Consider the following 19,508-nt stretch of genomic DNA (forward strand, 5'->3'; position numbering starts at 1 on the left):
AACACAGTAAAGGAATTTTAAATTTTATAGTTGAACTGTATTAATAAACTTTAGGCCTTTTGAATAATCACTAGAGGTAGTTTGAATGTAGATGGACATTTAGCAATTAAAGAAAAATTTTAAAATTCATTGGGGTGGCCCTACTAGTACAAGTCTTAAAGTAAACTTAAAGATAGACAAAGGGCATAAAAGAAATACAACATTTATGGACTGACTTATTTCCTGTTTTTAAAGTGAGCTTTTAAAAAATATTACTGTAAAGCTAATCTGACAGGTTCCTCCATACCATTGTTTGGGAGAAAAAATAAACTATAAACAATTCTTAGCTGCAGGTCTCAAATTGCTGAAAATTCAAGAATATAAAGGCCAGATCAAATTCATTAAAAAAAAAAAAATCAGGAATATATCTTGAAATTTACTTTAAAAAAGCCAAATAGCATTTTTTTTTTACCTGAATTTCATCCAGATATTGCACAAGTTCAGATTTTTTTTTAGTCAATTGTAACTGATAATCACTATCTTTTCTTCTTCTGGACATAAGCGCTTCCTTTTGTGAATCTATTTGTTTCCTATAGTCAATGATATCTTGACGAAGCTGTTCATTCTGTATAGAAACCAAAGTTCCCCAACACTTATTAAAATTCCTTACAATAAAAATTATTATTGAAATAATGTCCCAATTGCTTTTCTTTAAATTCCCGTATTTTCTAAATCCTTAAATCCTCACCTTTTTTCAGATGTTTGTTCTCCAAAAAAGGATGGTAAAAAATTAATGGAAAAAAAGAAATCAATATTTAAAGTAAAAGAAAAAAGATAACTAAAACATTAAATGTGCTACTCTAATAACAAGAAATGAAATATTATTAGTTATTAAATTAAAAAAAGCAAAATGTGATCATCTACCTTAAAAACAGATTAAACAAATACTAAAACAACAATTAAAATATTTTCAAAATTTGGGAGACTTTAAGCAACTGTAACTTTTAATTGAGTGGATAAAATGAGTTAATAACAACTTAAGTTTGGTCATATGTTTAGCTTGTCATCATATAAATTACCATATAATAATCACTCCATAAGCATAACATCCATTTATTACTGAGTGTTGATAGAATTACTTAATATCTCCATTTCTCACCTTATTTCTAAGTCTTTGAGAAAAGTTCAAATTTAAAAAAATATTAAGTTTGAAAAGAACAGGTGCTTAGAATATATGTTTTGAAAACAATCTGAGTTCACTGAGGTACTCCTAGCTATTAGTTTTGTAGGATCACTAACTAAATATATAACAATTTTCCATTTATCTATTTATTTTACCAACCTTTTTCCTTAATTTGCTATTTTCATTTTCTGCCTCTTCATTACGAAGAGCCAACTAGAAAGATAAAAAGAAAAGTATTTATAAAACAAAAATTAGTAGAAGCAATTTCATTATGAAAATTATAGTAGTAACATCTTATCAAACTGAAATAAAATTCTTTTTTATAAAGTCAATTCTTACATCATGACTTATTCTATAATGAAATTCTATCTGAAATATGAATATTGAACTGAACCTTTTGGAAACTACTTAGGAATTAGATGAATTTAAACAAGAATAAGAACTGGAAAGACAGGGGGAAATGTAGCTATATACACATATATATATTTTGCTAGGGAAATTAAAATAAATAACTGATATTAGTTTTTTGGGTTTTGTTTTTTTTTTAGTTTAAGAATTGCTGTAATCTGCTAAATCTCAAATACTTTTACTCTGAATAATCATTAAGGAAATGGCATAACTTAAAAAGATATTATTTTTTCAATGACATGGTTGTAAGGGAATTACAGTACTTATATCAACTAAATGAGAAAAATTATTATGATTATAACAACAGTGAATCTTATTTTCTCATTCTCTAGAAGCCTCCATTATAGACTCTAGAGAATAAGGAAATATTCCTACTCAACACTTTTTTTTCTTTCTCTCTGACCAGAGACAAGATCCCAAGTGCTCATGCCAATGTGCTGCTAACCCAACTGGAATCAATGAATTAGCTACTAAGAGTGAAAACCTCTGGAAAGGACAAAAGTCATGAGCCAATATAGTTAGTGGTGTATATGTCATGACCAAGATGTTATAGGGTAGGGGAAGGGGAGTATTTTGTAATCAGTCATGTGATTTCAACTCTACAAAAGAATAGTAAAACACAGACTGCTCTAGGACCTAGATCAATCATAGGGTAAGAGGGAAGCACAGAGCTCAACAGCATCTTAGGCGAATATGAGTTCTACAAGTGAGTTCTCCTTTACCATAAATAGTAAATTGGATCGTTAATGGTCATCAGTAAAACCGCATACCCTTTTAGTCACTTACATAGTAAATGAAGTGCTTTACAAATATAGTCTCATTGTATTCTTATAAAACCCCAGGGGACACAAGGTTCCCCATTTTAGCAATGAAGATAATAAGGCAATGAGTTAATAAGCTTGCTTGAGAGTCCCATGGTTAGCTGTAAAACCACAGTCTCCTTTGAACTGCCCTACCTCAGTTATTCTGCCCCAAACCTCAGGCTATCATAACACCCTTCCCTCTTGATCATCAGAATAATTGATAAGGATAAAAGATCTTCTATTTTAGAATATCAGATGCTGCTTTCCATCCAAATTTATTAGAATATCAGATACTTTACCCCATTAGAATCTCTCCTTTTTAAATAAATTATTAAATACTCTCTAATCTCTATCTTGCTCTTATTTTCTAACATCTCAGTGGGAAGCCTCCAAAATGTAATGCCAGAGAAACTGAGGCAAGATGGAGATAGAGAAACAATGATATAATGGGGAGCAGATGGGGATGACATAATGGGGAGGGACCAGAGATGGGAAAGTTATTTGATATTCTAGTAAGGTTCTGAAGCAGAATCAGAACTCAGATCTTTCCAATGCCAAGACTACCCAATATACTTATTTTTAAAGTAACAATTTTATACATTTATTAGCTCCATTTTAATAAGGAAACCAAACTTCAAAAATATTAAGTGACAGCCCAGGGTTATAGATTTACTGCCAGTGGTAGCATCCAAATTCAGATCGTCTGACTCCAAGATCAGTTTTCTTTGCACATGCCCCCTCTTCTCAAGGGAATCATCAAAACATCCTACTTAAATGCCAAGGAAAGCCAAACTTCAAAGAAACAAAGAATGTGAATAGAAGGCTCCTTACTTGTTCATTGACTTTTTTCTCTTTTTCCATCTCTTTTTCCAAATCCTCTAATTCTCTGTGCTCCTGCTCCAGTTGTTTTTCCAGCTGATGAATTTCATCTTGCAGAAACCACGTATCCCGACCTCCTGCAGACTGCTGTGCCATCTTAAAACAAAACAAAAATGTATTTGTCTGAATCTGAGAATGAATAGCCAAATATAGTGACAAATCAGATTTTATTTGATTAATCAGAGAATTTCAAAATCTGTAATGATAGAAATTAAGAAAAAGAATAATTTAAAATTTTAACCTATTTTAGTGACTATACTTAAAATTCATATTGATTTAGCAGACTTTTTATCATTTTCTTTTTTAATAGTATTTTATTTTTCCAAATACATGCAAAGATAGTTTTCAAAATACACCTTTGGAAAATCTTGTGTTCTAAAAGTTTCTTCCTCTTCTCCCTCTACCTCCTCCCCAAGACAGCAAGCAATCCAATATATGGTAAGCATATGCAATTCTTCTAAATATATTTCTATATTTGTCATGTTGCATAAGAAAAAATCACACCAAAAGGAGAAAAAAACAAGAGAAAGAAAAATAAATCAAGCAAACAAACAACAGTCACAACAACAAAAGGGGAAAATTCTATGTTTTGATCCACATTCAGTCTCCATAGTTTTCCCTCTGGATGTGGATAGCACTTTCCATCACAAGTCTATTGCAATTAGCAGACCTTTTTAAAAGGTTCTAAAGGACTTAAAAAGGACTTTGCTTAAAGGCTACTATTTTTCAAACTGTTCAAAGAAAAAATCCAAATTAGTTCCATGAACAAAGAAGTAATAATGGCAAATTTGTATGCTTTTACAATATGTATCAGCTTCAAAAACAAATATAAAAATCAGCAGACTGGTCAAACTCAATTACAGGTGTCAAAGAATGATTCTCAGTATTCTAGAATCAATCAGTATAGGTATTATATTTGTGCTCAATCTTGATCATCTGACTGTGGGTGAGAACACAGTTTTGACTGACAATGAAGGTTTCTCTCTCAAAAGAAACTTATTTTGCTAAACATGAATACAATTAGATTTATTTCCCAATCAAGATTAATCGATTTCATATTACTGATAAAGATGTGACTGACATAATTGCATAGCAGACATACCTCAAGCTCACTTTCCAGTTTCATAATTTTAGATTTTAACTGATTTTCTGTTGAAAGAAACCAGAACATTCATTTGACTTCACTGAATTTACTAAGAAATACATTTTTTTTAATTAAAGCTTTTTATTTACAAAACATATTCATGGGTAATTTTTCAACATTGATCCTTGCAAAACCTTCTGTTCCAAATTTTCCCTTCTTTCCCCATTCTTTGCCCTAGATGGCAGGTAGTCCAATACATGTTAAATATGTTAAAATATATATTAAATCATATATATATATATATCTTGCTGCACAAGAAAAATCGCATCAAGAAGGGAAAAAAAAACCTGAGAAAGAAAACAAAATCCAAGCAAACATCATCAGAAAGAGTGAAAATGCTATAGTTGTGGTCCACACTCAGTTTCCACAGTCCTCTCTCTGGGTGTAGATGGCTTTCTTTATCACTGAACAATTGGAACTGGTTTGAATCATCTAAGAAATAAATTTTAAAGTCGATTTCTCTGTTACCAGAAAAATACATTTTTTTCAATCAGATGAAAAGTATCAGCAAAGTTGCTAATATGAGTTAGCAACATAGTAGGTACTCAACGACAAAGCTCAGTCAAATTGCATATGCACGTTTTCTGACCCTAATTAAGCCATTTCTTTGTGGAATCTGAGAAATTCCTCTCTCATTATTCAAAGCCTCCTTATTCATTTTAAACTTTTATCCCAGGTACTCACCAAATTTGGCCTGTTGTTCTCCAGCTTTTCCCACTTCTTCTAATGTTAATTCCACTTCTTGGGCTTTCATCTAAACATAATAAAAGGGATGCAACATGATTTGTTATCCACTTTAGAGGGAATGGTTGGCATCCTCTTTGACATTTTACTCTTACCCCCATAAATGATAACTGTCAAGCTGCAGAGATAATTCCTTTGTGATATTGCTCAGATCCATCATGCACCCTTTTCTTTACAAACTGCTACATCTTCTACAAGCCTCAACGTTTCTAACCAGGTCACTGCAAGAGCCTCTGAACAGATGATCTGCTTCCTGTCAGGATCCTCTCATCCTGATCTGGATACATATATCAGGATATATTCATATTTCACAGCTATTTTCTGCCTTTCTGACATTTGAGGGACTTACATGACAAAAGAAGAATCTGAGCAAAAAGAAAATTTTCCAGGCCAGATGATGAAGTTGAGAAGAACCATGCAGGCTTTTCCTAAGCTTTTATCAGGGCAAAATGTAACTGACGGCATTTTGAAATTTTGCATGAATTTGCCTCCAAATATTAGAGAAAGCTCAAAAACAGTTTACAGGCACTCTTACAACAGCACTGAATATTTTTGACAGACCTTATTTACTAAAATGAAAGGAGACTATAGAGAAGACATATATATATCACAATAGGCCATATTTGAATACCTTTTTCTTCTTGCCAGGCCTGGGGCCAAAGGCCAGGGCAGAGACTTCATCAGCTTTCTCTTTGGCAGGTGGCCAGAAGACTATAGCTAAGCCTTTACAGTAAAGTATAACTCTTCCCTCTTCTGCATACTCCTAATATTCTCAATAAATCAACAAACACATATTTATCAATTACTACTTAAAATGCACTGAATTAAAGACTAAAGATATAAAGAATAGCAAAAACAGCCCCTGCTTTCAGGAAGCTGGCATTTCAAGAAACAGCCAAGCCAACAATTTAATTAGAAACAAGATCTATAGGTAGGTAGACCTATTAATAGATCTGTCAATCTATCTGTCTCTTTGAACATGGTAAATGGGAGGTAATCTCAGAGTGAAGGCACTAGTATTAAGAAGAAAAGGTCTTTTGCAGAAAATAAGTTTGAGCTGGGTCTCAAAAGAAGCCAGAGTATCCAATAAGCAGAAGTAGGGGGAAGGGAAGGAAATGGGGGATGACGAATATTCCAGATATGGAGAATAGTCACTGAAAAGATATGGGAATAGTAGCAAGAATACCAGTATTGCTGACTTAACTCATATAGAGAAAAGTATAGCATAAGAAAACTGGTGACAGAGAGCAGCAGTTTGATTGGGAAATGTTTTAAAGTCAAATTAGAAAATTTTAATATTTCTCCCTTCTCATCTTGTTTGTAGATCGGGATTGTTAAATCATGCATCATTGTATAAACTTGGTTCCTGGGAGTTAAGGATTTATGATGTAATTCTTTCCCCTTTGTAGAAATATATTTAGGATTTATACTAGAAATTAATTATCAACTCATAGAAGTTTTTATGAGTTTAAGTGAGCAAATTGTATTGCAATGGAAATTATCCTAGAAGCAATCTTCATTAAATTCTTCAGTCTTTTGAAAAGGGGTGTGTGTGTGTGTCTGTGTGTGTGTGTGTGTGTGTGTGTGTGTGAGAGAGAGAGAGAGAGAGAGAGAGAGAGAAATCCAATCCACTTGAAGACTGTATAAACCAAATACAAAAGATCCAAATGTACACTTTAGAGAGGAGTCAAAATAAAACTAAACCCCCTTCTCCATAGAAGTGGTCATCACACTAGTCTCTTGTTATTGTATTATAGCCATTTCACAACTGTCAAATTAATCTTCCTTCAGCAAAGCTCTGAAAGACAACATAAGGCATTACATGATAATGACTTCCTAATTAAAGGCATCTTGTAAATTAAGGTAATTATGCCACAATAATAATTGACATCTATGTACCATTTGAATTATTACAATATGCTTTACATATATAATCTTATTTGATTCTCTCAACAACCCTGTGGGATGGGCCCTAAATATAAGCTTTGAGATTGAAATTTTCTACATATCCAGAAAATCTGGGAGAGTCATTGGTGAATGGCATAAAGACTACCAGAGCCAAAAGACCTGGTATTGAATCTTGGCTCTGAATGACCTTGGACACTGTGAATCTGTTTCCCCAACTATAAGATGAATAAAGAGACTGGACTATAATAGTTTCAAAAGACCCTGCTAACTCTAATTCCAATGATGATATCATTTTATTCTCCTTTCAAATATCTCTACAAAACCTATCCTAATTATGGACAGAAAAAAATCGATAGATTCAAGGTCCCCAGCAATCTAATCTCCTCCTATCAATCTTATACAAGTTCAACCAAGCCAAATACTGACAGCAAACATAACAGTTCTTTTTCTATGATTTGACATCGAGCATCTCCCCAAAGCATCTCTGTTCTTCCTCACTTAGCTCAGTCTAATCAGAAGAAGCAGGGAATGTTTTATTATTTTATCTTTGTATATACAGTATATAAAATAACACACTGGGTACCTTGTACAGCAACCCAAATCCTTTTAAGAGCTCCACATTCCAGAGACTTCTCCCTTTCTTTAAACACTTTCTTTAAACAGTGCATATGATGATTGAATCAAAGTACTTAGGAGTGGCTGGAATCCAGTTAAGTGCTCTATAAATGTTTATTCTCTTCCTTTCTCTGCCCTTTCTCCATATCATCTGTATAATTCTGGAGGCACTCAGAGAACCTTTAAAATTAATCTTTTTATCTCTGTTGTTTCTCTCCAGATGGAATATAAATTCTCTATATTACCTCTTTGTAACCCCAGGATCTAGCATATTGTCTGGGGCCAAACAGTAATAATTAGAATATGCTTTACAATCTACAAGCCATTTTTAATACATCATCTCTTTTTGTCTAACAGTTCTTTCTCTGACAGCTTTGTGAGCTGCCATTCTTTCCCACCTTCAAAATGGGTTATCCCATATGTCTCTATTCTGTCCATGTTCTCCTGTCTCCCTCTCCCTTGGAGATCTCATTCAATTCTAAGGCTTCACTGATCACTTCTACAAAGATCACGTGCACATCTTCACCTCCAGTAGCAACACTTCTCCACAATTTTAGTTCCATATTTACCTACTGACTACATTTCTAGATGTTCTAGTAGCACCCCAAGCTCATTAACTTCTCCCCCGAAAAATTCCTGCTCATACCCTGCCCTATTTACTTCTATGAAGAATCCCACCAGACTTACAGGCATCAAGGCTCAATATCAGTTCTCTTTTATTTTCCTTGGTTCTTCACCCCACACCCAATCAACTAACTACCAAATTCTGTTAATTCTATCTCCACAATGTTCTGGGTTTCTTTTCTCTTTTCCTCGTTGAAGGAAAGGTGCTAGATCAGGTCTTCATAATCTCTTCTGGTCCACAATAATAGTCTTTTGTAAGTTGTCTTGCTTCCATTATCTTCCTCTTTGCTTTCCTATTATTCAAGTAAGCTTCCTAATACACTTCTTTTGAGTGTCACATCTTACTTAAAAATTTTTCACTGGCTTCTTTTTGTCTCCCCTATAAAGCATTCTTGATCCCGCTATTCAAGACCCATCATAATCAAACTCCAACCTAATTGTATGTGTTCTTTTATTATTCTACTTCCCAAATACACTCTATGTTCCAGTTATATTAGATTACGTACTGCTGTCCCATATCCTGGCCTCTATCAATCATATTGTCCCTTGGGCTAAGGCTTCTTAAATTTTTTTCACATACAGTCTCTTTGTGCCTGAGAAATTTTTATATGACCCCAAGTATACAGGTATATAAAATATGTATATAAATCAAACATTTACTGATAATAAAGCATAATTTCACAACCTCCATATTCAGTTACACAATCCCATATGGATCACAACCCACAGTTTAAGAAGCTTTTCCCTAGCTAAGAATTGATTCTCTCCAAAGGTATTTCTTTTAAGTGAAATTCTTCTCTTATATTCTGCAAAACCCATATTCAAATATTACTCCTACACAAAGCTTCCTGGAGCCCTCCATCAGTAAGTGGATCTCTTCCACCTCAACTCTCCTTACCACTTTCAAATTCTGCTATTCCAGTAATATGTGTATATGTGACAGTCCATCCCCCCTTTTTATTCCTATTGCCTTGCAAATATAGGCATTTAATTAATGTTAATGGAGTTGAGTTTTATTAGTATGTGGTGATGTAAATTATTATAGTTTAAAAGACCAGTAAGAATTATTCTGGTTGATACAAACCTTCATTAAAGACTGAGTAATTCGGAAAAGATGGATCACATTTTCTTGCTTTTCATCTTTTAGGTCTTTTATTTCAACCTATGTAAACAAAGTAGCAAGCATTATTTGTTATTTCTTTTTTAAAACAAATTCATTTTAACTTTTAAAGCAAAAATACACAATAGAATATAGTTTTTGATTGAGTATATAGTATTCTCTGGTGCTAGTATTCCCTCACTTCTTCCCTGAGGAAGAAGGTATGTTTTATTATCAGTTAATGGGAATTATTTTCTGCATAAAACTTAAGTCAATCAAATATAATAGTAAAAAGATCTTTCCATTTCTAACAATTCAAAAGTCCATGACTTTTTAGAGTATTTTACTTTAACCTTAAATATTTTAATATTTTTTAAAAATACCTTAGAGAGAGAAACCAGTAAATCATCTGCTAATTTTTCTTGGCGAAGCAAGTTATCTGGGTTAACTCTCCGTAATGTTTTCCAATCCAAAGGCATCTTGACTTCTTTCACTGCTGTCTAGGGACCTAAAACAATATACACATGTCACCATATCCACAGTAAACACATGATTTCCTAAGAAGTCATATCTGAAGGGATGAAGTTTTATGATATGCTGGTAACCTTAACACAAACAAACAAACAAAAAACCCCAAACAACAAAGTGGCTAAAATTTACTAAAACAAAGAGATCTGATAGAATTAGAAGCAGTTGGACACAGTGGAAAGAATGCTGTATTTCAAGTCAGAGGACTTGGCTTCAAATCTTAGCTTTGCCATTTACCATCTATTTCACCCTGGCTAAGTAATTTAACCTATTTGGCCTTAATTACTCAGTTGTGGAATGAGAAAGTTGGACTAAGTGACAAAATCTTTTTTAGTGCTGAATCTCTAACTTTCTATTGTAGATATGTACTTAATATCACAGTGATTGGTACAAAGAGGCCAATTAGATTTATACTCCCAAATTCCAAAAGGAAAAACTATGAGCAATGACAATTACTAGCAAAAAGGTGAACTTGTTAAAGAAAAAATTCTTAATGACAACTATAGCAGCAACAAGCAAGCAAGAAAATGGTGCAAATAATTAAACACATTATCTGCTGTAAAAATTTAACACCCACAGAATACCTAACAACACATGACCAGCTAGAATTAGATTAGAAATCCACTATTTTTCATGGATTAACTCTGTTAGGACAACAAATGTCCTAATGCTATGGACCTCCAAATGTCCTAGAGAACTCCAGCAATATAAACACTGGGATAGGAATCGTCATCACAGACCACATATCCCTACAATATCCCAAATAAAATACTTATTCATAAAAATGTTTTTAATAGATGCTGCCATCACAAATACTCATAATCTCTAAATACATGAAACAACCTTGTCGAGTAGGAGTTATTAGTACACCGATTTTACAGATGGAAAAACTGAAACGTGGAAACTGCAGCAATAATTTACAGGATTCTTCCTAATCTGAACACTTTTTTGCGCTCCCACTTGTTGCCTCTTTCCAAATATTGTCCCATGGGACAGTTACATCTTGAGGGTAAGAAAAGACGTTAAGAAGATTCCTTATCAGGAGCCCAGAGCCGCGAAGAAGTCTGTACATCGCGAGAAGAAAAGAACCATTGCAAGCCGCGTGGGGGCAGGGAAAGTGTGCGCGCTCCGCACACGCTGGGCCATTGCAGCAGCACGCTGCCCTCGCCAGTGGCGGCCTGAGACAGGAGGAGAACGATGTTCACCCACCTCCCACCCCGACCGTTGGCGCTAAAACGGATCCAGAAGGAATTAGATGATCTGCAGCGTGAGCCTCCTGCCCAGTGCTCAACAGGAACTGTGGGAGATGACCTGTTCCACTGGCAAGCAATTATTATGGGACCTCCTGACAGCGGATGTCAAGGTGGAGTCTTCTTTCTCACTGGACATTTCCCAATAGACTATTCTTTTAAGCCACCAATATAAATAGCAACAGAAATATTTGTCTTAAAATCCTGAGGTCATAGTGATCACCAGCTCTGACTATCAAAACTTTTGTGGTCCATATGTTCACTACTTTGTGATCCAAATCCAGATGATCCCTTAATACCAGATATTGCACAGATATATAAATCAGACAAGGAAAAACCATAACAGACATGCAAGAGAATGGACTCAGAGTAAATTCTAATTTTTTTTTTCAATATTAAAAGTAAATCGAGCACCGAAAGTTCCAGTGAACCCTGAAACACTTTGATTTTTACCCATTTGAAATATGTTTTTGGAGCAAGACGGAACAAACTTACAAAAATAACCTTAAGACTGTGATGAGAGTAATTATCCTTTTGTATGTTTTGCAAAAAGATAATTATGTTTTCTTTTCAGTTATAAAGCAACCAGATTACTTTTTGCTGATACTATGGTTTTATATGAGACACTGTGCTTGTCTAAGATGTTTTATTATTTTATTATGGTTTTTTTTTATTGTGTGAACTCATTTGATGTTCTCGCCTGTGCACAGTATTGACAAAATACAACTCTATTAATGAAACAGAATGAACACTTTACCTCCTCTTGCTTAGCATACTTCATAGACGGCAGATTCTTAAAACCTAACATGATCTTTTACATTGTAATTCTCAGTATGCCGATTATGGAGAAACAATAGTTTTCATTTTGTTGCATATTTGATTTGATTTGATTGCAATGTGAATTGCACTGCTAAGTAGGAAGATGTGTTACTTTTATTTGTTGCTATTCACATTTGATTTTTTAGTACGTTTGGCTAACATGATTTTCCTTATTGTTTTCATTGTCTATCTGTAATACCTGTTAGTTGTTAATGATCTCAAGCTGTGGGTTTCAAAATTTAAACTATAAAACATTCAAACTAATCATAAGAGAGGCTTCATTTTTTTAAATTGTTAATGACACTTTTCCACTAAATGTCAGAGTATTTTCCCCCCCTCAGGTACTTCATATCCTGCACTTATAAAAGAGAATATAGCATAGCAACTTGTGCTTGGTTTTACACATAACATTTATATATTTCTGCTAACAAAGAACATAGACAAATTCATAGGATTCAGACTTGAGAGGGACTTCAAAAATTATCTTAGTCCTTCCCTTTTATTTTATAGGTAAGGAAACTGAGGGGCAGATATGTTAGAGGGGAGAGGACTTGCCCAAGTAGTAAAACCAGGATTCATCTTTTAGTGTTTTGATTCCAAAATTAGGATTCTTTTTGCCATACAATCTTGCTTTCTTTCTTTGGCAAACATGTTGCCTGCTTCTTAGTCATATCCTTTCCTTTTGATTTCAGAATCTCTTGCTTCTCATCCATGGTCAGAAATTTGTCTGTTTGTCTTTGAAGTGTTTATCTTTGTTTGGTTGTTCACTGCCTCTCAATCCAGGGATGGGAAATTAATCAAATTGACTTCTGATTCAAGTGTGACTAAATCCAGGTTTGCTAAGTTTCCATAACCCTGAGATATTTTAGCTATCCTAGAATGCAGACCTAGAAATACTGGATCATTATGGCCTGCCCTTTTATCATGATCTTAAGATTGTCAGGCTCAAGATATCAGGTTTAAGTTCTACTGGTCTCTGCTTCTTCTTAATATTTCCTCTTTGGACTTTTTAGTCAGTTCTTAGTGTACCAAGTTTGGAATTGTGGTTTCCAACCCCAGTATTCAGAGGCACTCAGTGGACTGCCTTAATATTCTTATATCGCTGCTTCTGTTTTGCTCCAGTGGCAACATGCTTTCTCTCTAGAGACCTTTCCTCAAAAATGCCAACTAAAAGGCTATAAACTGGTTGATCTAATTCTTCTGCAAAGTCTTTTAGTACTTGCAATAGACTTCAATATGCCCTTATATTTAAAAATTTGTGAATGCTAGTGATTTTTTAATTTAAAATCTATATTTTAATTTGGGAGAAAAGTTAAGTAAATGACTTTGAGTATGTAATTATATTTTGGTAATATATAACCCTCTCCAACCACTAAACATTTTTCTATTGGACTCTCAGCAAGCCTATTCAACTTTCAAGTTACTTTCTGATATTACACTGACACACTTTAAGTCCTCTGTGTCTTAAGCAACAAACATTTTTAAGGGCCTACTTTGTGCTAGCCATTCTGCTAAGCTCCAGGGAACAAAAAGTCAAGAGACAATCCTTACCCTTGAAGAGTATACAATCTAATGGAGGCAACAACATGCAAGGAAATTTACAAACTAACCTAAAGCATAGCTTTGGAATGAAGCATAAGACTTCCTGTAGAAGATGGGGTTTTAATTGTGACTTAAAGGAAATCAGAGAGGTCAGCAATTGTAGAGTAAGTTAGTTGGAGCAGAGGAAGGAGAATAATTCTGTAATGCCGGAGAAACTGAGGCAAGATAGAGATTAGAGAGTTTTTAATATTTTATTAATTGGAGAGCATAATTGACTGGACAGGACTCTCGTCTCAAAGTATTTAGCGATGAATGGGAGAATCCCAAATCCTTATATACCTTTTACAGACAAAGAAGGGAAACAAAGCAGGAAACTTCTTCACAGACCCATTTGGTTCTGTCAGAATGGGGGAAGGGGGGGAATAAATTCTTACTAAAAGCCAGAGTCAGGATGTCTGAATAGACAGAAGTAAAGATGTCAATGAGGTATCCAGGATAGTCTTATCTTTTGGAATATTTTAGAGGGGTCCTGTCATAAATTCTTGAAGGCAGAAGGAGTTAGGAGTCAGGAAGTCTGATCTCCTCCTTATCTTGAGTCTTACATTGACAATTTATAACCTTAGAGCAAATGGTCCTCAGTCTTAATGGACCAGATTGGGAGTTTACAACTAAGGGGATTGAGGCAGAACAGTTAAGGAAACTGAGATAGAACAATTCAGAGAAACTCAGTCGGGACAATAAGGGAAATTAGTTCAGGGAAACTGAGGTAGAACAGTTCAAAGAGACGAGACTATGGCATAATACTTCAAGCATGGGGGACAGACAGAGAAGATGACCAAAGCAGAGAAATGGGTGTCTTCTTCATGGTCCCTCTAGAGTCTGTACTGATATTTCCAAAGGCTTCACCTTAAAAAAAAAAAAAAGGTTGAAAGTGAAGGGAAGGTGTTAAAAATGAAGTAGAGAAACTTACCTGTGGGGAAAGTGAGAAGGAAGAGGCATAATTATGAAAACCAAATCAAGTAACAACTAAAGGTAACCAGTGTGGGTTATGAGGTTATGATAATTAAATACAAGAGCTCTCTACTGTGAGGTCAGTAGGAACTTTTGTCATGCCTAGAACTCAGATGCATGCAGATGAATTGGTTGATTTCTCAAAAATTGTGTGTTTTGAATGATTTGTGTGATTATACTAATCACAAATCATTTTACCAAATCATCCTTTGTGTTTGAAAGTTGTTTCCTCAAACTGGAAAGTTCAAGTTGTCTCGGGTGACTATGGATAAGTATAGAGGGAACAACGTTAAAATCTAAATCGTTGCCTCCAGCATCTCACAAATAGATTCATACGATTTAGAGGCAGATGACATAAAAGAATGAATGCTAGATGTGGAATCAGGAAGACTTGAGCTCAAATTCTACATACTACACCTAGCAAATCATTTATTCTGGACAACTCATTTAATTATTCTACTTCAGTTTCCTCATCTGTAATATGACCTCTCCTAGACGCAGGGGTCCTCAAAACTTTTTAAATAGGGGGCCAGTTCACTGTCCCTCAGACTGTTGGAGGGCCGGACTATAGTATGCTAATTTTATGGCCTAGAGGTAGAACTGAGGAGTGGTCTCAGGAAATTGGTTATCACTGACCAGCAGACCTAGGATTGCTTAAAGCTAGAAGACTTTAGAATCATTGACAGACAAGATTGTCAGAACAATAGTATTCTAAGGTTAGAGTCTCAGGATCATTAACATACCTTCCTTAAAGTTAAAGGGAAGAAATAGTTTTACCTTTCTAGGCCAGAAGACTTTAACAATCATTGACAGATTGCCCAAATAATAGTACTCCAAGGTTGGGGGAGGGCAGACCTTAGGATCACAGATTCCAAAGCCAAAAGACATTAGAATCACTGACAGATTGTTAGGACAGAAGCCCCCTAAGGTCAGGGGACCTTAACATTATTGCTATATTCCCCTAGAAGCTATAACATATCACTGACTCACTGTGTTACCTGAAGGAAAACACAAATCTTTTTATTATTATTATAACTTTTTATTGACAGAACCCATGCCAGGGTAATTTTTTACATTATCCCTTGCACTCACTTCTGTTCCTATTTTTCCCCTCTCTCCCTCCACCCCCTCCCCTAGATGGCAAATAGTCCTATACGTGTTAAATAGGTCACAGTATATCCTAGATGCAATATATGTGTGCAGAACCAGACAGTTCTCTTGTTGCACAGAGAGAATTGGTTTCAGAAGGTAGAAATAACCCAGGAAGAAAAACAAAAATGCAAACAATTTACATTCATTTCCCAGTGTTCTTTTTTTGGGTATAGCTGCTTCTGTCCATCATTGATCAATTGAAACTGAGTTAGGTCTCTTTGTCAAAGAAATTCACTTCCATCAGAATACGCCTTCATACAGTATTGTTGTTGAAATATATAATGATGTCCTGGTTCTGCTCATTTCACTCAGCATCAGTTCATGTAAGTCTCTCCAAGCCTCTCTGTATTCATCCTGCTGGTCATTTCTTACAGAACAATAATATTCCATAACATTCATATACCACAATTTACCCAACCATTCTCCAATTGATGGGCATCATTCAGTTTCCAGTTTCTGACCACTACAAACAGGGCTGCCACAAACATTTTGGCACATAAAGGTCCCTTTCCCTTCTTTAATATCTCCTTGGGGCATAAGCCCAGTAGTAGCACTGCTGGATCAAAGGGTATGCACAGTTTGATAACTTTTGGGGCATAATTCCAGATTGCTCTCCAGAATGGTTGGATTCATTCACAACTCCACCAACAATGCATCAGTGTCCCAGCTTTCCTGCATCCCCTCCAACATTCATCATTATTTTTTCCTGTCATCTTAGCCAATCTGACAGGTGTGTAGTGGTATCTCAGAGTTGTCTTAATTTGCATTTCTCTGATGAGTAGTGATTTGGAACACTCTTTCATATTAGTGGTAATAGTTTCATTTTCATCATCTGAAAATTGTCTGTTCATATCCTTTGACCATTTATCAATTGGAGAATGGCTTGATTTCTTATAGAGTCAATTCTCTATATATTTTGGAAATGAGGCCTTTATCAGAACCTTTAACTGTGAAGATGTTTTCTCAGGTTGTTGCTTCCCTTCTAAACTTGTCTGCATTAGTTTTGTTTGACTTTTTTACACCTTTTTTTTTTTTTTTTTTACACTTACAGCCTTTTTTACAAAGACTTTTTAATTTGATGTAATCAAAATTTCCTATTCTGTGATCAGTAATGGTCTCTAGTTCATCTTTGCTCACAAATTTCTTCCTCCTCCACAAGTCTGAGAGATAAACTATGTTCCTCTAATTTATTTATAATGTTCTTTATGCTAAAATCATGGACCCATTTTGATCTTATCTTGGTATACGGTGTTAAGTGTGGGTCCATGCCTAATTTCTGCCCTACTAATTTCCAATTATCCCAGCAGTTTTTGTCAAATAATGAATTCTTATCCCAAAAGTTAGGATCTTTGGGTTTGTCAAACACTAGATTGCTATAGTTGACTATTCTGTCTTGTGAACCTAACCTATTCCACTGATCAACTAATCTATTTCTTAGCTAATACCAAATGGTTTTGGTGACTGCTGCTTTATAATATAGAGGAAAACACAAATCTTAAAGCTATTACATCAGTGTAAGTAATTGTTTTCTTTTACATCTCACATGAGCTGAAAAATCAGATTGAGCAAACTTGCAGAACTGATATAAACTGAGATCTTTTGGGGGAAAGGGTTGGAAAGGCCTTGATGTAAACTGTGTCCCCTTTAGGTAGAAGAATACTCCTAAATCCTCAGGCCCTGGGAGAGGTACACACTCTTGTCCATAAGGGAAACTCCCAAAATAAGTAATCTCATTCAATTGGAAATCTCAGCTTGAGACATAATCACTCAAATCACTCAAATATGTTAATGCATTCTGTTATAGTACAAAGACGGGCTCCCCCCTCCAGGTAATCTTAAGATTTTCTTAGATCTGGCAATATTCTTTCTTTTACTTCAGTTAATTTTATAGTAATTTCCATGTGTAATCTTACAGTCACTGCATCATTTAAATCAACTAAAAAGGACATAGGTTTGGGTATTTTATTAGTCTATTTGAATTTACTAAAATTTCTGGGTATTTTTCTTTAGAGGCATTATGTTTAATGGCACTGCCATTTATTCCTACATAAAAATAATCATCTGTCCTCCTAAATCCTGCTCTGTAGAAAAAGAATGAGCTTTTTAGTTCACTTCCTTTAATGGCCTTTTAAAAATTATGATTACTATGTTTATTCCTTTGGTTATTTCACTATATCTATTTGTCCTTCTGTCTCTTCCAAAGTTTTGCTGGAGACTCTTTGTCATTTCTCATTTTACAACATTTTCCATTATGTTGACTTACCACAGTTTATTCAGTCATTTATCAATTAAAGGACAATGGAACTTTAGTTCTGCTTCTTTGCTACCAAAAAAGTAGTATTTGGAATATTTTAGGACATGTTAGACTTTTCTTTTGCTGACCTCATTAGGATTTGTGCCCAGGAGTGGAATCATTTGATCAAAAGCAGACATTTCTAAAATTTCTGCTCTCTTCCATATTCACTTCTCAAGACCTGTATGAGGTTCTTTCCTCTAATAAATCTGCTCCATACTGCAGCCTCATTTTCTTCACAGATTATGTGAAGAGAATCAGTGATCTTATTTTAGGGTTGTACTGGAGCACTGAGAGAGGTTAAGTGATCAACGAGTTTGGAAGGTAGTATTTGAATAAACCCATTCTTTTACTGCACTCTAAGCTCCTCTGCAACTTAGATTAGAAGTGTAATATAGTTAAGATGCCTGGCCAGTTAAAGTGAAAAATTCTCATAAAAATGAAATGCATATTACATTTTAAACAAGGTTTTGAGGACAGTATGCTATATAGGGCTCATCAATTTTGTTGAGGACTTTTTCATTAATCAAAAATAGCAATCAAATCTAATTTATTCTGGTGCTGTTATGTTCTTTATAGTATGGACTCCAGTTGCATTAACTCCAGTTCTAGTAGCCATTGCTATACATCTATATCGTAGAAATTACAATTTCTGCTTTTTTAGTAATTATTCCTAAACAAAATCCTCCTTGAGAGTGTGAGGGATAGAAATCCTATCCAAAAATGATTACTCAGAGATCTCTCAAAGTAAAAAGCAGAAAAGTTGTTTATTTAATTAATTCTCATGAGAATGAGCAGTTCCACCACGAGGAGGGAAAGAGAGCTCATGGTAGAAGGGCTAAAGAAGGGGATAAGGTATACAGTCTTTATAGGGTCTTTTAGATTACATCATGTGTTTGAGGAACATTAAGAGGTAGGTGCTCCCCTCCCCCTCCTTTTTTTGTTGGATGTTATTCATACCAAAAACAGCAGACTCCTAGTTCCGGGAGGAACCACACATCAAGCAACCATTTGTTTACACATCAATGGTTTGAACAGCAATAAACGCTATCATTCTAGGTTGGATACATCCTTTGAAATTCTTCACTTATCTTTACTGCAGGAAGCTGCTGGAAGTTCTTCAATTACACACACACACACACAAGAGTCTAATATTAGCAAAAATTCTAGGAGTACAAATATGTTAATGCATTCTGTTATAGTACAAAGACGGGCTCCCCCCTCCAGGTAATCTTAAGATTTTCTTAGATCTGGCAATATTCTTACTTTTCCTTCAGTTAGTTTTATAGTAATTTCCATGTGTAATCTTACAGTCACTGCATCATTTAAATCAACTAAAAAGGACATAGGTTTGGGTATTTTATTAGTCTAATTGAATTTACCAAAATTTCTGGGTATTTTTCTTTAGAGGCATTATGTTTAATGGCACTGCCATTTATTCCTGCATAAAACCTTTTTTTCCAAGTTGGATTTGTGGCTGCAGAGTGAGTATTTTATGTACCAGGCATGGGATTTAGTATTTTAGTT

At 34.7% G+C, this 19,508-nt stretch overlaps 1 protein-coding gene and 1 pseudogene across 3 annotated transcripts in view; one reads left to right on the forward strand and one right to left on the reverse strand.

The window, feature by feature from the left end:
- The window catches only part of LOC100916051 (centrosomal protein of 290 kDa-like), an 89,476-nt gene extending 78,474 nt beyond the window's left edge, over nt 1–11,002 (reverse strand). For all 3 annotated transcript variants that reach the window (XM_031937928.1, XM_031937927.1, XM_031937926.1), the window contains exons 1-8: nt 10,758–11,002; nt 9,770–9,894; nt 9,372–9,449; nt 5,081–5,150; nt 4,355–4,401; nt 3,205–3,348; nt 1,322–1,375; nt 452–604 (exon numbers count right to left, since the gene is read on the reverse strand). In XM_031937928.1, coding sequence (XP_031793788.1) covers nt 452–604; nt 1,322–1,375; nt 3,205–3,348; nt 4,355–4,401; nt 5,081–5,150; nt 9,372–9,449; nt 9,770–9,865 — 642 coding nt within the window. In that variant the 5' untranslated portion in view covers nt 9,866–9,894; nt 10,758–11,002. The remainder of the gene's footprint in view (nt 1–451; nt 605–1,321; nt 1,376–3,204; nt 3,349–4,354; nt 4,402–5,080; nt 5,151–9,371; nt 9,450–9,769; nt 9,895–10,757) is intronic.
- A 31-nt stretch (nt 11,003–11,033) lies between these two features.
- Nucleotides 11,034–12,237, forward strand: LOC100916314 (annotated as a pseudogene).
- The last annotated feature ends 7,271 nt before the right edge of the window (nt 12,238–19,508 follow it).

This window comes from Sarcophilus harrisii, chromosome 5, assembly GCF_902635505.1.
Source record: "Sarcophilus harrisii chromosome 5, mSarHar1.11, whole genome shotgun sequence".
Taxonomy (NCBI): Eukaryota; Metazoa; Chordata; class Mammalia; order Dasyuromorphia; family Dasyuridae; genus Sarcophilus; species Sarcophilus harrisii.